The 16,078-nt window shown below is 40.5% G+C and overlaps 1 protein-coding gene across 3 annotated transcripts in view; it reads right to left on the bottom strand.

The window, feature by feature from the left end:
• Positions 1 to 4,574: 4,574 nt before the first annotated feature.
• The window catches only part of LOC117257927 (rho guanine nucleotide exchange factor 10-like protein), a 180,135-nt gene continuing 168,631 nt past the window's right edge, over positions 4,575 to 16,078 (bottom strand). For all 3 annotated transcript variants that reach the window (XM_078170385.1, XM_078170384.1, XM_033628344.2), the window contains 5 exons: positions 14,584 to 14,741; positions 14,276 to 14,418; positions 9,957 to 10,128; positions 8,936 to 9,052; positions 4,575 to 7,817 (listed from right to left, as the gene is read on the bottom strand). In XM_078170385.1, coding sequence (XP_078026511.1) covers positions 7,246 to 7,817; positions 8,936 to 9,052; positions 9,957 to 10,128; positions 14,276 to 14,418; positions 14,584 to 14,741 — 1,162 coding nt within the window. In that variant the 3' untranslated portion in view covers positions 4,575 to 7,245. The remainder of the gene's footprint in view (positions 7,818 to 8,935; positions 9,053 to 9,956; positions 10,129 to 14,275; positions 14,419 to 14,583; positions 14,742 to 16,078) is intronic.

Below are 16,078 nucleotides of genomic sequence, written 5' to 3' on the forward strand. Positions count from 1 at the left end.
GGTTCGGTAAAAATTTTGGAACCACTGCTAGAGGACATCAGACTCCTTGAAAGTTCTGGTGTACAGGTGGAGCTGCAAGGTCAAAATTATACTCTGTATGGAACAATCTGTGTCTTGACTGCAGACAATTTAGCTATCCATTCCCTTTGTGGATATGTAGAGAGCTTTTCAGCAAACAAGTTTTGTCACTTTTGCATGGTTGACCAAACAGTTGCTCAGTCTGTTTATGATGAAGATAAACTTGAGAAACGCACCAGAGAAAATTATCAGCAGCATGTGAGATTTAATGATCAAAGCTCAACTGGAGTTAAAGAGGACTCTTGTTTAAATAAGCTGCAGTATTTTCATGTTACTGAGAACACATGCGTTGACATTATGCATGATATCCTTGAGGGTGTAGCCCCTTTGGAAGTGAGACTAATGTTACACCACTTCATTTATGAACAAAAACTTTTCACCCTAGAACTGTTGAATCATAGAATTTCCAGTTTTGACTATGGGTATGGAAATGAGAAAAATAAGCCAAATGTTATTCTGTTATTGTGAGAACCGCTGACAATGCAATAAAACAGACTGCATCACAAATGTGGTGCCTTTTGCAGGTGTTACCTTTTTTAGTTGGCGATCTTATTGACATGAGAAGTAAACATTGGCATTTATTCATTATGCTGAGGGAAATATGCAGCATTGTCTTTGCACCCATTGTTACACACGGGCTTGCTGTATTCCTGAAACAACTCATTATAGAGCACCACACATTATTCAAGAAGCTCTATGATAGACCCTAACCCTAACCCCTAACCCTCCTAAACACCATTTTATGATTCACTATCCAAGGATGATGATTACGTTTGGACCTATTTCTCAGCTGTGGTGTATGAGATTTGAGGCAAAGCACAATCCATTAAAAAGACATGCTCATGTGGTTGGAAACTTCAAAAATATTTCTAAAACACTGAGTTATAAACACCAAGTTCAGCACATGTATAGCTTCAAGTTTGGTGACGCTCTTTCTGAGAAAATGAATGTGACAAATGCATACCCTGTTACCATCAGCTCGTTGAAGAAAGCAGATGTTGTGCTGGACAATCTGAGATCAACCTATGATGATGATGACTTGACTTTGAACAGCTCTGTCTATGTTGCCCACACTGTTAGTGTGCTTGGCCAGACTTACAGAACCGGCTGTGTACTGCCACTTAAAGTAGACAACAATGGAGAGCCTTTGTTTGGTGAAATAATTCATATTATACCACAGGCTGATGTATCCATTCTGATGTTTGTAAGAATTCTTACAGTTAAATACTCTGATGAGCATTTTTATGCTTATGCTGTACAAAAAACTAAAGAATATGAAATGATCAGTCTGACTGCTGCCGCAGATTTCAGACCTTTGGACATAATGTCTGGTTTCAATGCGGATGAACTATACTTAAACCCAAGGTATAAGATTGTCTAGCTTCTCAAGATTTGCTGAATCGTGGCAGCTCTACTTATGGATTTCATATAACCTTTTAGAGCAGACACCAACAAATCTACACATCTTGAAATTGTTGTCAATGACAATCACTCTTGAAATTACATTGTAAACTGGAATAAATGTGTTTGATGCCAGATTATATGTGTTCTATTAACATTTCTTAATGTAAAATTATCTTAAAGTAGGTTATCTGATTGCATCACTGAATTTGAGTAGTGAATTATGTTTTTGATTACAACTTCAAGAAGGAAATAAGAACAATCTGCAGTCTGGAAATCAGATAATTCACTACTCAAATTCAGTGATGCAATCAGATAACCTACTTTAAGATAATTTTACATTAAGAATATGTAAGCTGAGTTGATAAAATTGAATTTTAAAACATTTTGTTGTACTTTTAAATTGTTAATGTACTTTTGTGCACTTGTGCATTGTTCCATAGCATGTCAACATTTGACCATTTATTAAATGGCTAACATTTTCACATCTGTCTTTTTGTCCCTTTAATTTTATGCCTCATGTTTAACACATTAGGTTGCAATATTAACACATTAAGTAGTAGATTTTAGTCATTTTCAGTTACACATAATCAACATTTAACGTGTTGAAATTACACATTTTGTGTGTTAAATTATCTGACAATTTGTGTGTTAAAATGGCTCACATATCGATTGTGTAAACGTGTTGAAATCACACATTTTGTGTGTTAAATTATCTGACACAATTTGTGTGTTAAATTGGCTCACACATCTATTGTGTTAAATGTGACACAACATGTGTAGTCCCTGAGCACACTCGCTACGTGTTAAAATTCTGCACAACATGTGTCATTTTTAACACATCTGTTTTTGCTGTGTATGCATATATGTAGCATGTGATTGTATTACATGTGTATACCGTATGCGTATTTGTACTTACCTGGTTTTGTTTGTCTGACTTAAGGAAATGAAAACAACTATTTTTTCTTGTAACAATTGTGATTGTGACGATTTCTGCTGCTGCTGATCGAAATAAAATTACTCATTCATTCATTTACTATAAAGTGCTTCCAAAAAATTTTGTTGGAGAATAGGGCTTAAATTGAAGGGAAATGTAGGAACATAAGAGTTATTTTGAAAATGTCCTAGAAATGTGGGAACATAGGGCCTAATTTTGAGAAAAATCTTAGAAATGTGGGAACATAGGGCCTAATTTTGAGAAAAATCTTAGAAATGTGGGAACATAGGGCTGTGGGCGAGGCCGGTTCTACGCAGGGGCAAGAGGGGGCAATGCCCCCTTAAACAAATATCTTGCCCCCTCAAATCAAATCTGCCGAAAAAGGCACAAAACAGAAAAGTTTTCTCATCTGTCTCCATGCTGTGTGCCGGCTGTGTGTGATCTACTGTCTGCAGTCGGCAGAGACCCTCCCCCAGTAAACACCCAATCACTGTTTAGTATGCAAATGAGCCAAGATGCATCGGCGTCAGGTTTCTCAGTCTCAGTGAGGCAGAATGCAGCAGTAACGTGAAGCTCCGTTAAACTCGTTGTAGTGTCTCGTGAGATACTTAATATATAGTTAACAACAAAAAACAAAAGTAAATATAGCAGTGTGAGCATATAGTGTGAGCCTGTCAGTGCGAACGTTTCTTCAATCACACAAGCACAGCGAGAGATGAGTGCCTGGTGCATGTCACATACTGAGGACAAATGCCCTGTGTGTGCCAGACCCCTAAATAAAGCCCCACCCACCCTCTAGTTCTGCACGCTGTTCTTTGATAATCACAGCGATTTTTACAAAGCTTTTATTAACTTTTCACTCCTGCAGCTTTCAGCAGCTCAAAGGAGAGTAGCGTGAAGAGAAATCTGTTAAATTGCTAACAAAAAAAAAGACAAAAAAACAAAACAAAACAAAAAAGTATAAAATGTTCTGCTCTATCTATCTATCTGTTGTGTTTGTTAGTTCTGTTAGTTTGAGAAGTTTTTTTTATAAGACTAGCTTTGGTAAATACTGGCTATAGTGAGGTTATTGTAATTATTAGGTTCAAATTTATTTCATATGTCTAGATGCCTAATGGCCATCCAATGAGATAAATGTTAAGATGTTGGTTGTGCCTGGATGAAGGATATTTTTATTTTATGTTTTCTTAATTTTTATTTTATTTTTTGTTTATTTTATTTTTCAGTTTTCCTCCCTGAGGGATTGCCACCTTATTGTAGTCAGGGGGTTTGTGTGCCTCAGTGACCCTAAGAGCTATACCAGCAGGAGCTTAGTCTTCAGGTGGGACACCCAAGTTGGACAGGTCTTAGGGTAGAGGCCTGACAAAGTGCATTCCATTTCTTTAGGTTGGGGGTTGGACACACAGCTAACAACAACCCAATTCCATGTAGAAAACAGTTATCACCAACAAAACAAGCGGCGAGCACATGTGAGACCACGGTGCTTTGACACCCTCTATAGGGCACTCACACAGCGTCCCCACATCCTGCGAGTGAGTGAGTGAGTGAGTGAGTGACCTTTATTTGTCAGCTCTACCTATGGCAAAAATGTGCTGGAGCATGATGCCCCCTTCGCATTTATGACTGCCCCCTCTTATATGCCTGCCTAGAACCGGGCTTGTGGGACCATTGGGCTGTAGGAACATAGGGCTGACCCCCTCCGGGCAGCAAGGCTGGTTTCAGACTGGTTCTGCTTGGCTCCTCTTTGTTTGTTTGTTTGTTCGTTTGTTTATTTAATCGTTTAATACTAATTTTAATTCTCTCCTCTCTCCTTTCCTCACAGTAGGAACTCCCAGTTTGACTCGACACACGATTTTTCACCCTTCTCACCTGTGATGCCACACTTTGATTTCTTGACACAAACAAACTAATGTTTTACAGGAGAATGAGCAATTCATCTGTTGAGTTGTGTCTGAGTCTGGTTTGGATCTTTTGGTCTGTTTTGTAAGGGTCACTGTTAGAAAAAAATAGGGAAGCACAATATTGGATTTTTTGCCAATATGCCAATACATAACAATTCATTTGACCAATAATGGATACCAATATTGATATATCCACTTTTTTCCCTACCTCATTTTAGTGATCATCAAGTCTCTTCTGTAGTGGAATTAACATCATATTATGCATGCATAACTTTATCGTGATGGCCCAGCAGCAGATGGAGACATGAAATAAAATACTTTTCAATGTATGTAATATTCATTCATTGTGCAAGTTCAGAAAAAGCATGTTTGCCAATTCTGATAAAGTCAATTCAATTTAAAGCCAATATCGACCAGTACCAATGACATACCGATATTATCATGCATCCTTAGAAAAAAAAACAACATCCTAGAATGGGGTCATGATATTTTAAGACACAAAGTCCAAATGCTACAGCAATGAAGCTGGAATACATTACTACTTAGAAAACATTACAGCGTTTTCCTGAAAATATTCTGACTTAATTTTTGAGTTTTTAATTTTTGTGCCTCACAGTGCTCCTAAAATGGGTTTCACACAAAGGACACCCAGCAACAGTGGTGACATATATTATTGTCCTGCATCAGAAATCAAAACCCTTTGAACACAACTGTAAGTACCATTATTGCTTCATATTACAAAAACAAGTAGGCACATGATTATGAAAGGAGCATGTTAAGGTGCCTGTCTTAGTGCAGATTAACATTTGTATGCACACCAATATTGACAGACTGGTTATTACTATAATACATTTAAACACAAACACTAAACGCAAGTGATGTAATTTCTATAACAACTGAGCTCATGTAGATTTTTCAATGAAACTTTATAAGCAGTTAAGTTTTAGTTGAACTTTTTGCAACATTCCACTCACTGTTTCACTGTAAACTTAAAAGTGAGTTTCCTTGGTCTAACATCAAGATGTTTGTTGCACCAAAAGTGCTGGTTTTACTGTGTAAGTGGTCAATGTTGCCAGGATCACAGGCTCAGTGCTTCAGAAGGTGTTCATCAAAGGTTTAAAGAGCAGCTCCAACAAGTTGGAAAGTTTAGATGGCAGCAAAGCAGGATGTTCACTCAGTGTATAGTACCTGTCTAAATACATTTCATCCAACATCCAACGACACTTTGTACCTGACATGAAGCAAAAGACTTGGGGACATATTTGCTAAGAACATGGCGCAGCTCACATGCTGTTTTTAGCCTAGCTTAGCATAAAGACTGGAAGCAGGGGGAAACAGCTTGCCTGACTCTGTCCAAAGTTCACCTACTGACACCTTCATAGCTTATAAATGAACATGTTGTATGTCATTTGTTGAATCCATACACAAACAGAAATAAAGATAATTCTCATTTTAGGCAAAGTTGCATGCTGGAACTATTTCTTGACAACAGTTTATCCATATGCCCAGCACTTCTGCGCAGTGGCTTTGGTTATAGTGCAGGTTTTGGTTTGTATACAGATTCGATCAGGGTACCTACAGCTTAAGGCAAGTTTGATTTAACACTTTAAGCCTTTTTTAATGCCAAATGGAATGAATCTGAGACCAATTCAGCATATCATTTTACAACAACTAAAATTGATGAAAAAAACAAAACAAAACATGAACCAACATCAGTTAGGGGTAAGGACAATTTTGCCCAAATGAACAGAAGTGGGAAATACCTGGCATTTGTTGGCAGGCTTTCTGGGTGATTTTAATGAAGTTATTATAAGTATGGTTCAGAAACAAGACTATGCTTCTCTCTCCTAATTCAAATCATCTGCACCTCACTAATTCAACAACTTGAGCCTCATCACTTCAACCACCTGCCGTAACCTATATAGGTGTGTCTAACCCTTTCTCCTGTTTGTCTCAGTTCTCACAACCCTAACCCCAAACCCTGTTCTTCTCCTCTCTTCCCTCTCAGCAGGACAGCAAAGTGGCTCAGCCGCTAGCACCGTTGCCTCACAACAAGATGTTACTTGATATGAACTCTGAGGGGATTACGCAGCACAGAGCTCATCAAGACGTGGCCCCCACCCTTAGTTCCGGCCCCTGGGTTCATAAATGCTTTAGCCTCACCACAACTCCATCCGACCCCATCCATCCAAAAGACTTTGAAAGATTGATATTGAAGATAGAAGATTTTTTTAATACCAATTAAGGCCTTGTTGTTAAATTAATGAATTCAATGCCTTTGAAGACTTTTTAAGGATGACGATAGTAATGGAAACCTCACTGTGAGGACAAGACATCAGGAAGCTGTAGATGACTGACTCGAGTCATACTTCATACTCACTTAATGATGCGAATAATAATGATCTTCTACACTCACTCTAAAAAAACACATTACCCACAGTGTTGCAGTATTCCTTATAATAAATATCCAATCAGGAGAGGGATGCACAAAAACCATGTGTACAGCCTGTTTGAAAAACACGTTGATCCTGCGTCAGAATGCATCACATCTGTGAAAAACAGGTTAAAAACTAGTCTGACATGATGCGACAGGCAGAAATGCAAACTAGGTCCAGTGTGAAGAATGAATTTCAAGGAGCTGATGATTGTTGGTCTTCTTGAGTATGAACATTAGTGGAGGTAGCTGCTGACTTGCATATTTTGCATCACAAGTAATGTTACCTTTAATGTTAGCTTGCTAACATTACTTGCTGAAGGTGTTCACCTGTCACAACCAAAGCACTGATATTAAAAACATCGAAGTGTCACAGGTGATGTGTCTTTGGCTCCTTTGACTGCAGATCAGATGTTGAGTCTAGTTGAAACATTGAGAAGTAAGCTGGTTTACCTATAACCACATTAAATGAGGAAACGGATTGCTGTCATCTGTTATTGGCTGAGAGTGAGCGGGAGCTGCCACACCAGCATTGTGTTTTCACCAGAACCTGAGCAGCTTCCTATCCTGCGGTATCCTCTGCCACCAGAGAAGATGGCTGTAGAGGTGACTTTGTTGCGCCTGGCCTCCCCCTCTTTCCACTCCACGGGCTGCCCCCGAACCCACACATCAGGGTCCTCACTCACTTCATAGATGGAGCCATCCTCTGGGCTGTGCTCCAGGGAGTCAGGGGAAGACCTGAGGCTCCCCTGTTCAGGCTGGGCGGTCAGCAGCTTGCCAGGCAGCTGGCAGGTAGAGTGGAGGCGATACTGCAGCAGGAGACGCTTGGGCTTCTCCTCCCTCTGTGGAGGGGATTCTGAGTCCTGGGGGTAGCCACTCTGCTCCAACCTCTGCCTTCCTTCATCTCCTACCCCATCACCTTTACCTCCCCCTCCTCTGCTGGCACCCTCCTCGCTGCCGTTGAGGATGGAGTCCCGTCTGAGCATGTCAGAAGCCAGAGTGCTGGAGGTTGACACCAGGAAGTCCACCGGACCACAGTGAGCATTTAGAGACGTCATCCCCTTACCTGAGAGGTACAAGAGTTCTGAATGAATCCACATGGCAATACACACACACACACTAGTGTTGTCACGATACCAAAATCTTTGTTTCGGTACCAATACCAATATGAATTTCGATACTTTTCGATACTCTTCGGTACTTTTCCTAAGGAAAAGTCCTTTTGGATACAAACCTTTAGAACAATAAATAGTAGGGGTGTAACGGTACCAAAAAAAACATGGTTCGGTAAGTACCTCGGTACGGACATCACGGTTTGGTAACTCAAATGTTCCACCAAGTTTGGGTTGTCTCCCTTTGCGAGGCAGACTTTCTCTTGTCTTTTTTCACATGCGCCAGCTGCGAATGTTGATACAGGTGTTGTCATACACACCACTTGTGCAATCTGTGCTCCAATAGGAACAAGAAAGGCGTTTGTGTGCATAATTGAGTAAAATAAATTAACTAAATTAATGAATTCAATCAATTTCAAAGTACCGGTATTTTCCAAATGCAATATAGTATCGTTTGGAATACTCTAGTACCGCGGTACTATTTTAGTACCAGTATACCGTGCAACACTAACACACACACACACACACACACACACACACACACACACATAAGTGCTGTACTTGCCGTTTGATATGAATATTTGACGATTTCCATATAAAATGATTAAATTTGAACGCAGCTCAGCAGCACTAAAGCATTTCACATTTTCACATGTCTTGTGTGTCATTTATCCTGGCTTCATATGAGAAAGTATGTAGAGAAAAGCTCCGCTTAGGCTAATTTATACAATTTAAAATGCCATAGCCTTAACCTTAGCACATTGGATTTGTGTGGAACCCATATCTACCATAAGACAATTAATTTGTCGGTGAACCTTGTGAGTTCAGTCTCGTCATCATTGAAAATGAGGCCAAGCCCTCAATGATTCTTCAAGAATAAATAAAGGTTGAATAAATGAATGAATTAATGAATGAGTGTAATTGAGCCAAATATTCTAACGTTACCTTTGTTCAATGTTGCTGTTGTTCCTGGCTTCATACTTCATATATGTATAGGTATAGATAAATATCATGTTGTGTTTTATGCTGCAGTCAGGAGGTGAGTAGAAGAGCTACTGTACTCCGTACTGACCTGTAATCTTGGGGATGCCCTCCAGGGTGGGCACAGGGAAGGTGATGATGATGCCTTGGCTGGTTCCCACCCACAGCAGGCCCTGGCAGATCAGTAAGCTAGAGACACAAACTTTACCTGGAATACAAAGAGACATTTAACCAACAGGACTACCATTGCTGCTATCACAACAGTATACAGTCCATGTTTCACAGTGGTTCAGCCCTGATCCAGGACCTAGTACCTGTCAACATCCTGGATCGCCAACTCCCAAAACCTGCACATATCAGTCACTGAGCAACTCAAGAGATGGTATTTGTCTCAGTGATTTATAAGTGAAAGAGAATGACATACAGAAGGTGCAAAGTAACAAAAATGATTTACACTGACCACAAAAGCTCCCCCTACTGAAGTCAACACAAACCATGAAACTAGGGTGCATGCTATTTTATTTTTTCCGATATCTGATATGCTGATATGTGACAACTCATCTGACTGATAACCGATACCGATGTATCCACTTTTTTCTCCACCTAATTTTAGTGAATATCAAGTCTCCTCTGCAGTGAAATTCACATCATATTACGCATGCATACTCTTATCGTGATGGCCCACCAGCAGATGGAGATATGAAATACAATTCTTTCCAATGTAAGCCAATATCGTCCAATACCGATGACATGCTGATATTATTGTGCCTCCCCACATGGAACATCAAAGATTCTTCCTCATTCACTGACTGAATGAACTTCTGTCTCCTTTACATACCTTTTGGCTACTAGTCACAGCACTGAGTGCTCTGCTGCTGAGCTGCACTACAGTCACTAAATACAGCTTCATTATCTCTATTTGCTTGAGATGTAAAATAGCATTCATACAGGTAACTTATATACTTTATGTGTCATTTTGTCTGATTGAGCATGGCACTCTCAAGTGAGCAACAATGACTGTTCCAGGGTTGCTTCAATACAGTACTATAATTAGCACTATACACTCCACATATTCATCTGATTCTGGGTGTTAACATTTTGTCTGGCCTTGCCTGGTGTCAGATGGGCAGTGCGGGTGGAGATGTTGACTTCCTGTAGTGGTTCCAAGGTCTCTGTGTGAAACAGGTGAATGGTGGAGCCCTGGGTGAAGGCCATCCAAACCCCCCCACCTGAACGAACCATGTGGCTAACACTGCAGCCTGGATCAGAGTGGGCTTTAAAACTCTGAGGAGAGACGCAGAGAGATGGTCACAGTCTATAGGTCATCTGTCAGCAGTAACTCAAGGTCAAATAAGATTCTATGCATTCATATTTGTATCATATGTAAGAGGGGCCATTGAGGACTGTATTTACAATTACCATACACATACTTTTGCTCTCACATACACATACACATACACATACTGTCAGAGTCAGGTATAGCCTGTTAGGCTGTGTATACTAGGGTATTTAGAAAACGATAGGATTTTCAATAGCATCATATACCATATACCCGGGTGAAATGTCAGGAAGGTATTATGGTATGAAAATAAAGATACCACCCAAGCCTCATCTGTGTTATTGTTGTACACATTTTTTTGGTCACTTATGATGACTAGGTCACATGATATTGGAAGTGGTAGCTAAAGGAATTATACCTATTCACCAGTTACTTTTGTCAACGATAGGAGAGGGGGTGATAGAGGAAGCCTTATTTTTTGCTGATCACCGTTTATAGTTGATGATCACCTTTTGTATGCCTTTGAACCATTTTTTAACCATCTTTGGATAAGTTGTATCTTATAACTAGAGTTCAGTCAGGACCACTTTGTCAAAGAAAACTTTAATTTCATGCAGTATTATATTTGGCAGTATGGCTCTGTTCTAGGGCCTCTCTGCCTTTCCTTAGGCCTACGCAGATAGCCTAACGCTGAAAGAGCACACCTCCCTGCCTTTTGCGTGCCTATGTGGACAGCCTTAAGGAGAAGAGAGCACACCTCTCTGCCCTTCCACATGCATAAAAGGAAAGAAGTTGAAGTTGCAAATATGTTGGAAAAATTGAGCAAAGCATTAGTTCAGGCAGGACATGAAGTCAAGCTCTGCTCAGCTACCAGCTACATCAGCTGATCGCAAGCAGCTCAATCAACTGATGGATCAGCTGATTGGTGGAGGGGAGTCAGCCGATAGATCACATGATTCCTTTCTATGCAACCAATTGGCAAATCTCATTCAGGACACCCTATTTAAATTGCTTCGCCCTGCCTACTGCTGCTACTTCCTCTGCAAGCCGCTTTGCAAACCACCTCCACCCCAGCTCCTCCTTTTCATGCTGTCTGACTTATTAGTGACATTTCTGTTTGTCATTGATGCTTGCTCTGTTCTGTTCCCCGGGGGGGTCTTTACTGCTGCTCTCCCTGCCTAATTCTTTTCATGTTGGCACATGGAAGGTCAGGGGGGTTTGCTCTCTCTCTGCCTCAGGCTATCCTCATTTGTGCATGGAAGGGTGGAGAGGTGTGCTCTCTCCACCTTAGGTTTTCCACAAAGGTGTGTGGAAGAGCAGATTGGTGTACTCTCTCTGCCTTTCCTCAGGCTTACGCAGAACAGAGCCACACTGCCAAATATAATACTTCAAATGGAAATAAAATTTTCTTGGACTAAAGTGGTCCTGACTGAAATGCTTATAATGATGTTCTACATAAGCAAATGCAATGAGTCCGTGAAAGCCTAACATTGTGTGTACCACAAGCTATGAAGTAAATTGTCACTAAGTCCAGGAGGTGTGTTTTTGTCTTTTCTTTAATTTCATCCACTCAGCAGCTTTTCCATTTTAGGGCTTATTCATATTTCAGCAGTTTTCCAAACCTAACAGTAGAAAGGTGACATGCTCAACAAAAGCACAAGGGCAAATACTCATGCATACACCAGTGAGTGAACACAGAAACACATTTTTTAAAATTCAAGTTTCCATCCTTCCCCACAGAGACTGAGCTGCTGTCACCAGCGAGGAGACAGAGGGAGGGGAGTTGCACTGCGTCTGGCAACCTGCTCCAGAGCTCACACACAAGAGTTAAGAGTCCCTGTGGATTCAGAGCAGCACAAGTAAGACACCTGCCATGTACAACACAGGTCTAACTGTGTACAACTCCATAACATTTGACATTCATGGTGAGCAGTCAAAGTTCTGGGAAAGGGAAACTACGTACTGAGTTGATCACTGCTGGGACAAGCATATGAAATGTTTGACTTTACAAAATGATTTGAATATGGTTTAGTTAAACCAAATGAATATTCAGGTTCTGTGGAAAATTAGGACAGCTGTACGCTGTCAGCCAGCAGCCAGCAGATTCTGGCACATGGTGTTGCATGTTAATTTAATTCTAAATCAACATAATGCAGCATATAAGATCTTTTTACTGCAGAGGCATTTGATTACATGTGAAATAGTGGTATGGTATTCAAAATTGCCTATGTGAGCCAATCAGAGTTAATCATCGGGCCCAGTATTTCAAAACTTGTAATCTGGGTCAGAATAATCCGGATGATGAAATCCTTCTTCTCTCAGTCAGGGATCAAGGTGATCCTGCTGACTTTATCTGGGTATTTCAAAACATTGGCAGGGTGGATCACTTTGATCCCAATCTGACTGGATAGGGATTGCCAAATGTCACAACTCCGCCCCCAGATCTGAAACATGGAGGACTACTTGGAGCAGTTGGTAGCACAGCTTTCACATCAAAATGTAAGTATACCGTTGTCTAATGTGTAGCGTTTTTAAGACCATATGAAGGCCACTCACCATCTCATGTAAGCTAGCTATTTGAATTGTCACTTACTTAAAACGTGGGCGTACCGATCTCTAATTGAGCCGAGGTCATGCTAACGGTAGCTAACGCGGCTCCATTGACTTGCATGTTAAGTAGCTAGCAGGCTAGCGAGGTAGCTGGCTTTGTTGATGTATTTTGCGGTCTATGGTTTAATTTAAAAGGTAATTAATCTGAAGTACGTCATACATGAACTCAAGAGGGCGGTGAGACAAATCGAATTGGCTGACGAGCAGCTCAAGCTGATGCTGCTTCAGCAGAAAGAGACTGAATTGAAGATAAAACTTATGGAAAAGAAGCTCACCTCAAACCTGTGAGCAGTCTTTAGGTTCTGTGCCACTATTTTGATTTACAGTTTGTTTCTAATTGCTTTTTTAATACTTTGTTTGAATGGCCAAACAATATTTTTCTATTGTAATAACAAAGCCTCAGCTCCACTTCTCCTAGATATTGATACTCAAGATGTTCATTACACTTCATCTAAATTAGTGTTTTAGTTGTAAGTAATTTCAAGCATAGAAAAATATTGTTTGGCCATACTTCCTGAAACTGCTGTAAATAAGAGTAACAAATACAGACCTATATCTCAACGTCTAGTTTCACCTAATATTATAATCTGTACCAAAACATCCAACATATGTTTGTGGTCAGACAAAGGCAAGGAAATGCAATGCAAAGCAAATTTATTTGTATAGCACATTCTTTTCTTTACATAGAGTGCAAGAAACAACACAGGGATTAACATAGTAAGCACATGGCAATTCAAAGTATTAAAAAAGTAATTAGAAACTAAACGTAAATCAAAATAGTGAACTGCATAATTCATACTAGTACTGTGTATTTTTCCTATACTGCAGCAGTCTGCTCTGCACACATGTAAAAAATAAATAAATAAATTAAAAAAATTAAAGTCCGCTGTGTTGGCAATAACATAACGTTAAACTTTAAACAGGTTGTTGTTTAAAGAGTTGATATATGATGTACTTCTGATTAATTACCTTTTAAATTAAACCGTAGACCGCAAAATACATCAACAAAGCCAGCTACCTCGCTAGCCTGCTAGCTACTTAACATGCAAGTCAATGGAGCCACGTTAGCTACCGTTAGCATGACCTCGGCTCAATTAGAGATCGGTACGCCCACGTTTTAAGTAGGTGACAATTCAAATAGCTGGCTCACATGAGATGGTGAGTGGCCTTCATATGGTCTTAAAAACGCTACACATTAGACAACGGTATACTTACATTTTGATGTGAAAGCTGTGCTACCAACTGCTCCAAGTAGTCCGCCATGTTTCAGATCTGGGGGCGGAGTTGTGACATTTGGCAATCCCTATCCAGTCAGATTGGGATCAAAGTGATCCACCCTGCCAATGCTTTGAAATACCCAGATAAAGTCAGCAGGATCACCTTGATCCCTGACTGAGAGAAGAAGGATTTCATTATCCGGATTATTCTGATCCGGATTACAAGTTTTGAAATACTGGGCCCAGGGTCTCATAGTGTCTTTTAGCCAAAGCCAGCCAAAGGTTGTATATGATGATGACCAATGTGGAACACATTAAAATGTACCTGTGTGTTGAGGCTGGATCCTTGGATGACAGTGACTTGGTTGGCACAGCTGGCCCATACAGTGTCTTCAAGCGTCAGCAGACTGCAGACTGGCTCAGAGCCCAGAGGCACCAGCCTGCACGAGTCCACATTCCACAGTCTCTCTGAGAGGAACAATGGTCCATGGTTAAGCACTTTATCAGGACTCTTTGGTCAAGCAGTTATACTGCAGTGTAACATTGTGAATCTGTCTGGACCACAGTCTCTTTCCTCTGACATGCAAACCAGCATAAGGTCAGTGTGATAAGTGTTCTTCAGTGAGTACTCACCGCCAGTCTTTCTGTGGTACACAGCTACTTTGCCATTGGCCAGTCCAGCGAAGAGGAAAGATAGTGAGTGTTTGAGGCAGAGAACTGGACAGCTGTCAGGGTTCACCAAGGTCAACAGGCACTGAACAGCTGTGTCCACACTGCTGTACACATAGATGCTGGGAAGACAGGGAAACACATTAGATTGAAAAGTCAAATACTACACATAAAATGAAAGACAAGCTTAAAGGAATATTGTAGTTTAACACTTTGGGAGAGTGAGATGGACTGATGGATATTCATCTCATGTCTGTGTGTTAAATACAGAGCTGGAATCAGAATGTGGTTAACCTAGCTTAAGGTGTGTTCACACCGGACTTGTTTTTTTTCCCGCTAGAGACGAGTTTACATACAAAGTCAATGCAAATGGGCGATTGAGCATATATTCGCCCGAGAGAAAAATTGCTCGGGCTCCGAGCGACAGCGACAGAGTGAGAGAGTGAAATTTCGCTCGTCGCTTGAGATGAGAAATCCCAGCTGGAGCTGTATTTCGCTGGGTCCTGTCGCTTGCAGCTCAACGCTGATTGGCTGCCGTAATCCCGGAATCCCGAGGGGATTCTTGACTGTCATGACATGTCAGCTTTATTAAAAGTATAGCTGCAAATTAAAAGCAACAATAGATGTAAAAACACACAGAGACAATACATCTGTGATCAGCTCCCTAATTTAATTTTAACAATTTTTTCAATCTTCTCCAATTTCTTGTTTTATTTTATGGAGGTGATCAATGTACGTGCACTTGTCCTAGAGCCGCCACAACAGTTATAATGCAAATAACTCTGTTTAGATAAAAACTACAAGCTTCTCTTCCTATGACTTTCACTAAAAATGTGTCTTGTATGTTTTCTGAAGCCTTTAAGTTACAAAAATGAAACACACTACACTTCTGAGCATTTATACCTCCGACCGTGGTAGACTGCTAAAGACGGGACTCTACCTACACCGACTGAAAACTTTTAAGGAGATGAAATAACTTTTTTTTTTGTGTACAGCTAACTGACTGGACCAGATAAAAAGTGAAAATATGTGTGCCCTGAATCAGTTTGTGTCTACAGACTTAAAGTCCATTCTCACTGAGGGCGAATATCCGCGCGGATTATTCTCGCGGAAAAATATAAAAGTTGAATTTATGGGTTCTTATGGAAGTTTGCACACCGGGGCGGAACTTTCGTGCGGTCAAAAAGTTTCCACCCAGACTTTGACCCCCCGCGGAATTCGCCAGCGGAACTACACAGCTGGGCCAATTAAATTGTTTGTTTAGAGTGCCGAAGTCACGCCCCTTCCGGTGAAGCTCATGGGACCTTAGATCGGAAAAATATGATTGGCAGTGAATGAGGAGAGAAATATTATCTTTTGGTCCCGTTTGAGTTGTGACATGAAATCCAAATATGTCATTAATTAATTTAAAACATAAATTTTAAGGTCAAGAAAGTCATACTTTGTGGTAAAACTGTTG

Source organism: Epinephelus lanceolatus, chromosome 8 (assembly GCF_041903045.1).
Source record: "Epinephelus lanceolatus isolate andai-2023 chromosome 8, ASM4190304v1, whole genome shotgun sequence".
Classification (NCBI taxonomy): Eukaryota; Metazoa; Chordata; class Actinopteri; order Perciformes; family Serranidae; genus Epinephelus; species Epinephelus lanceolatus.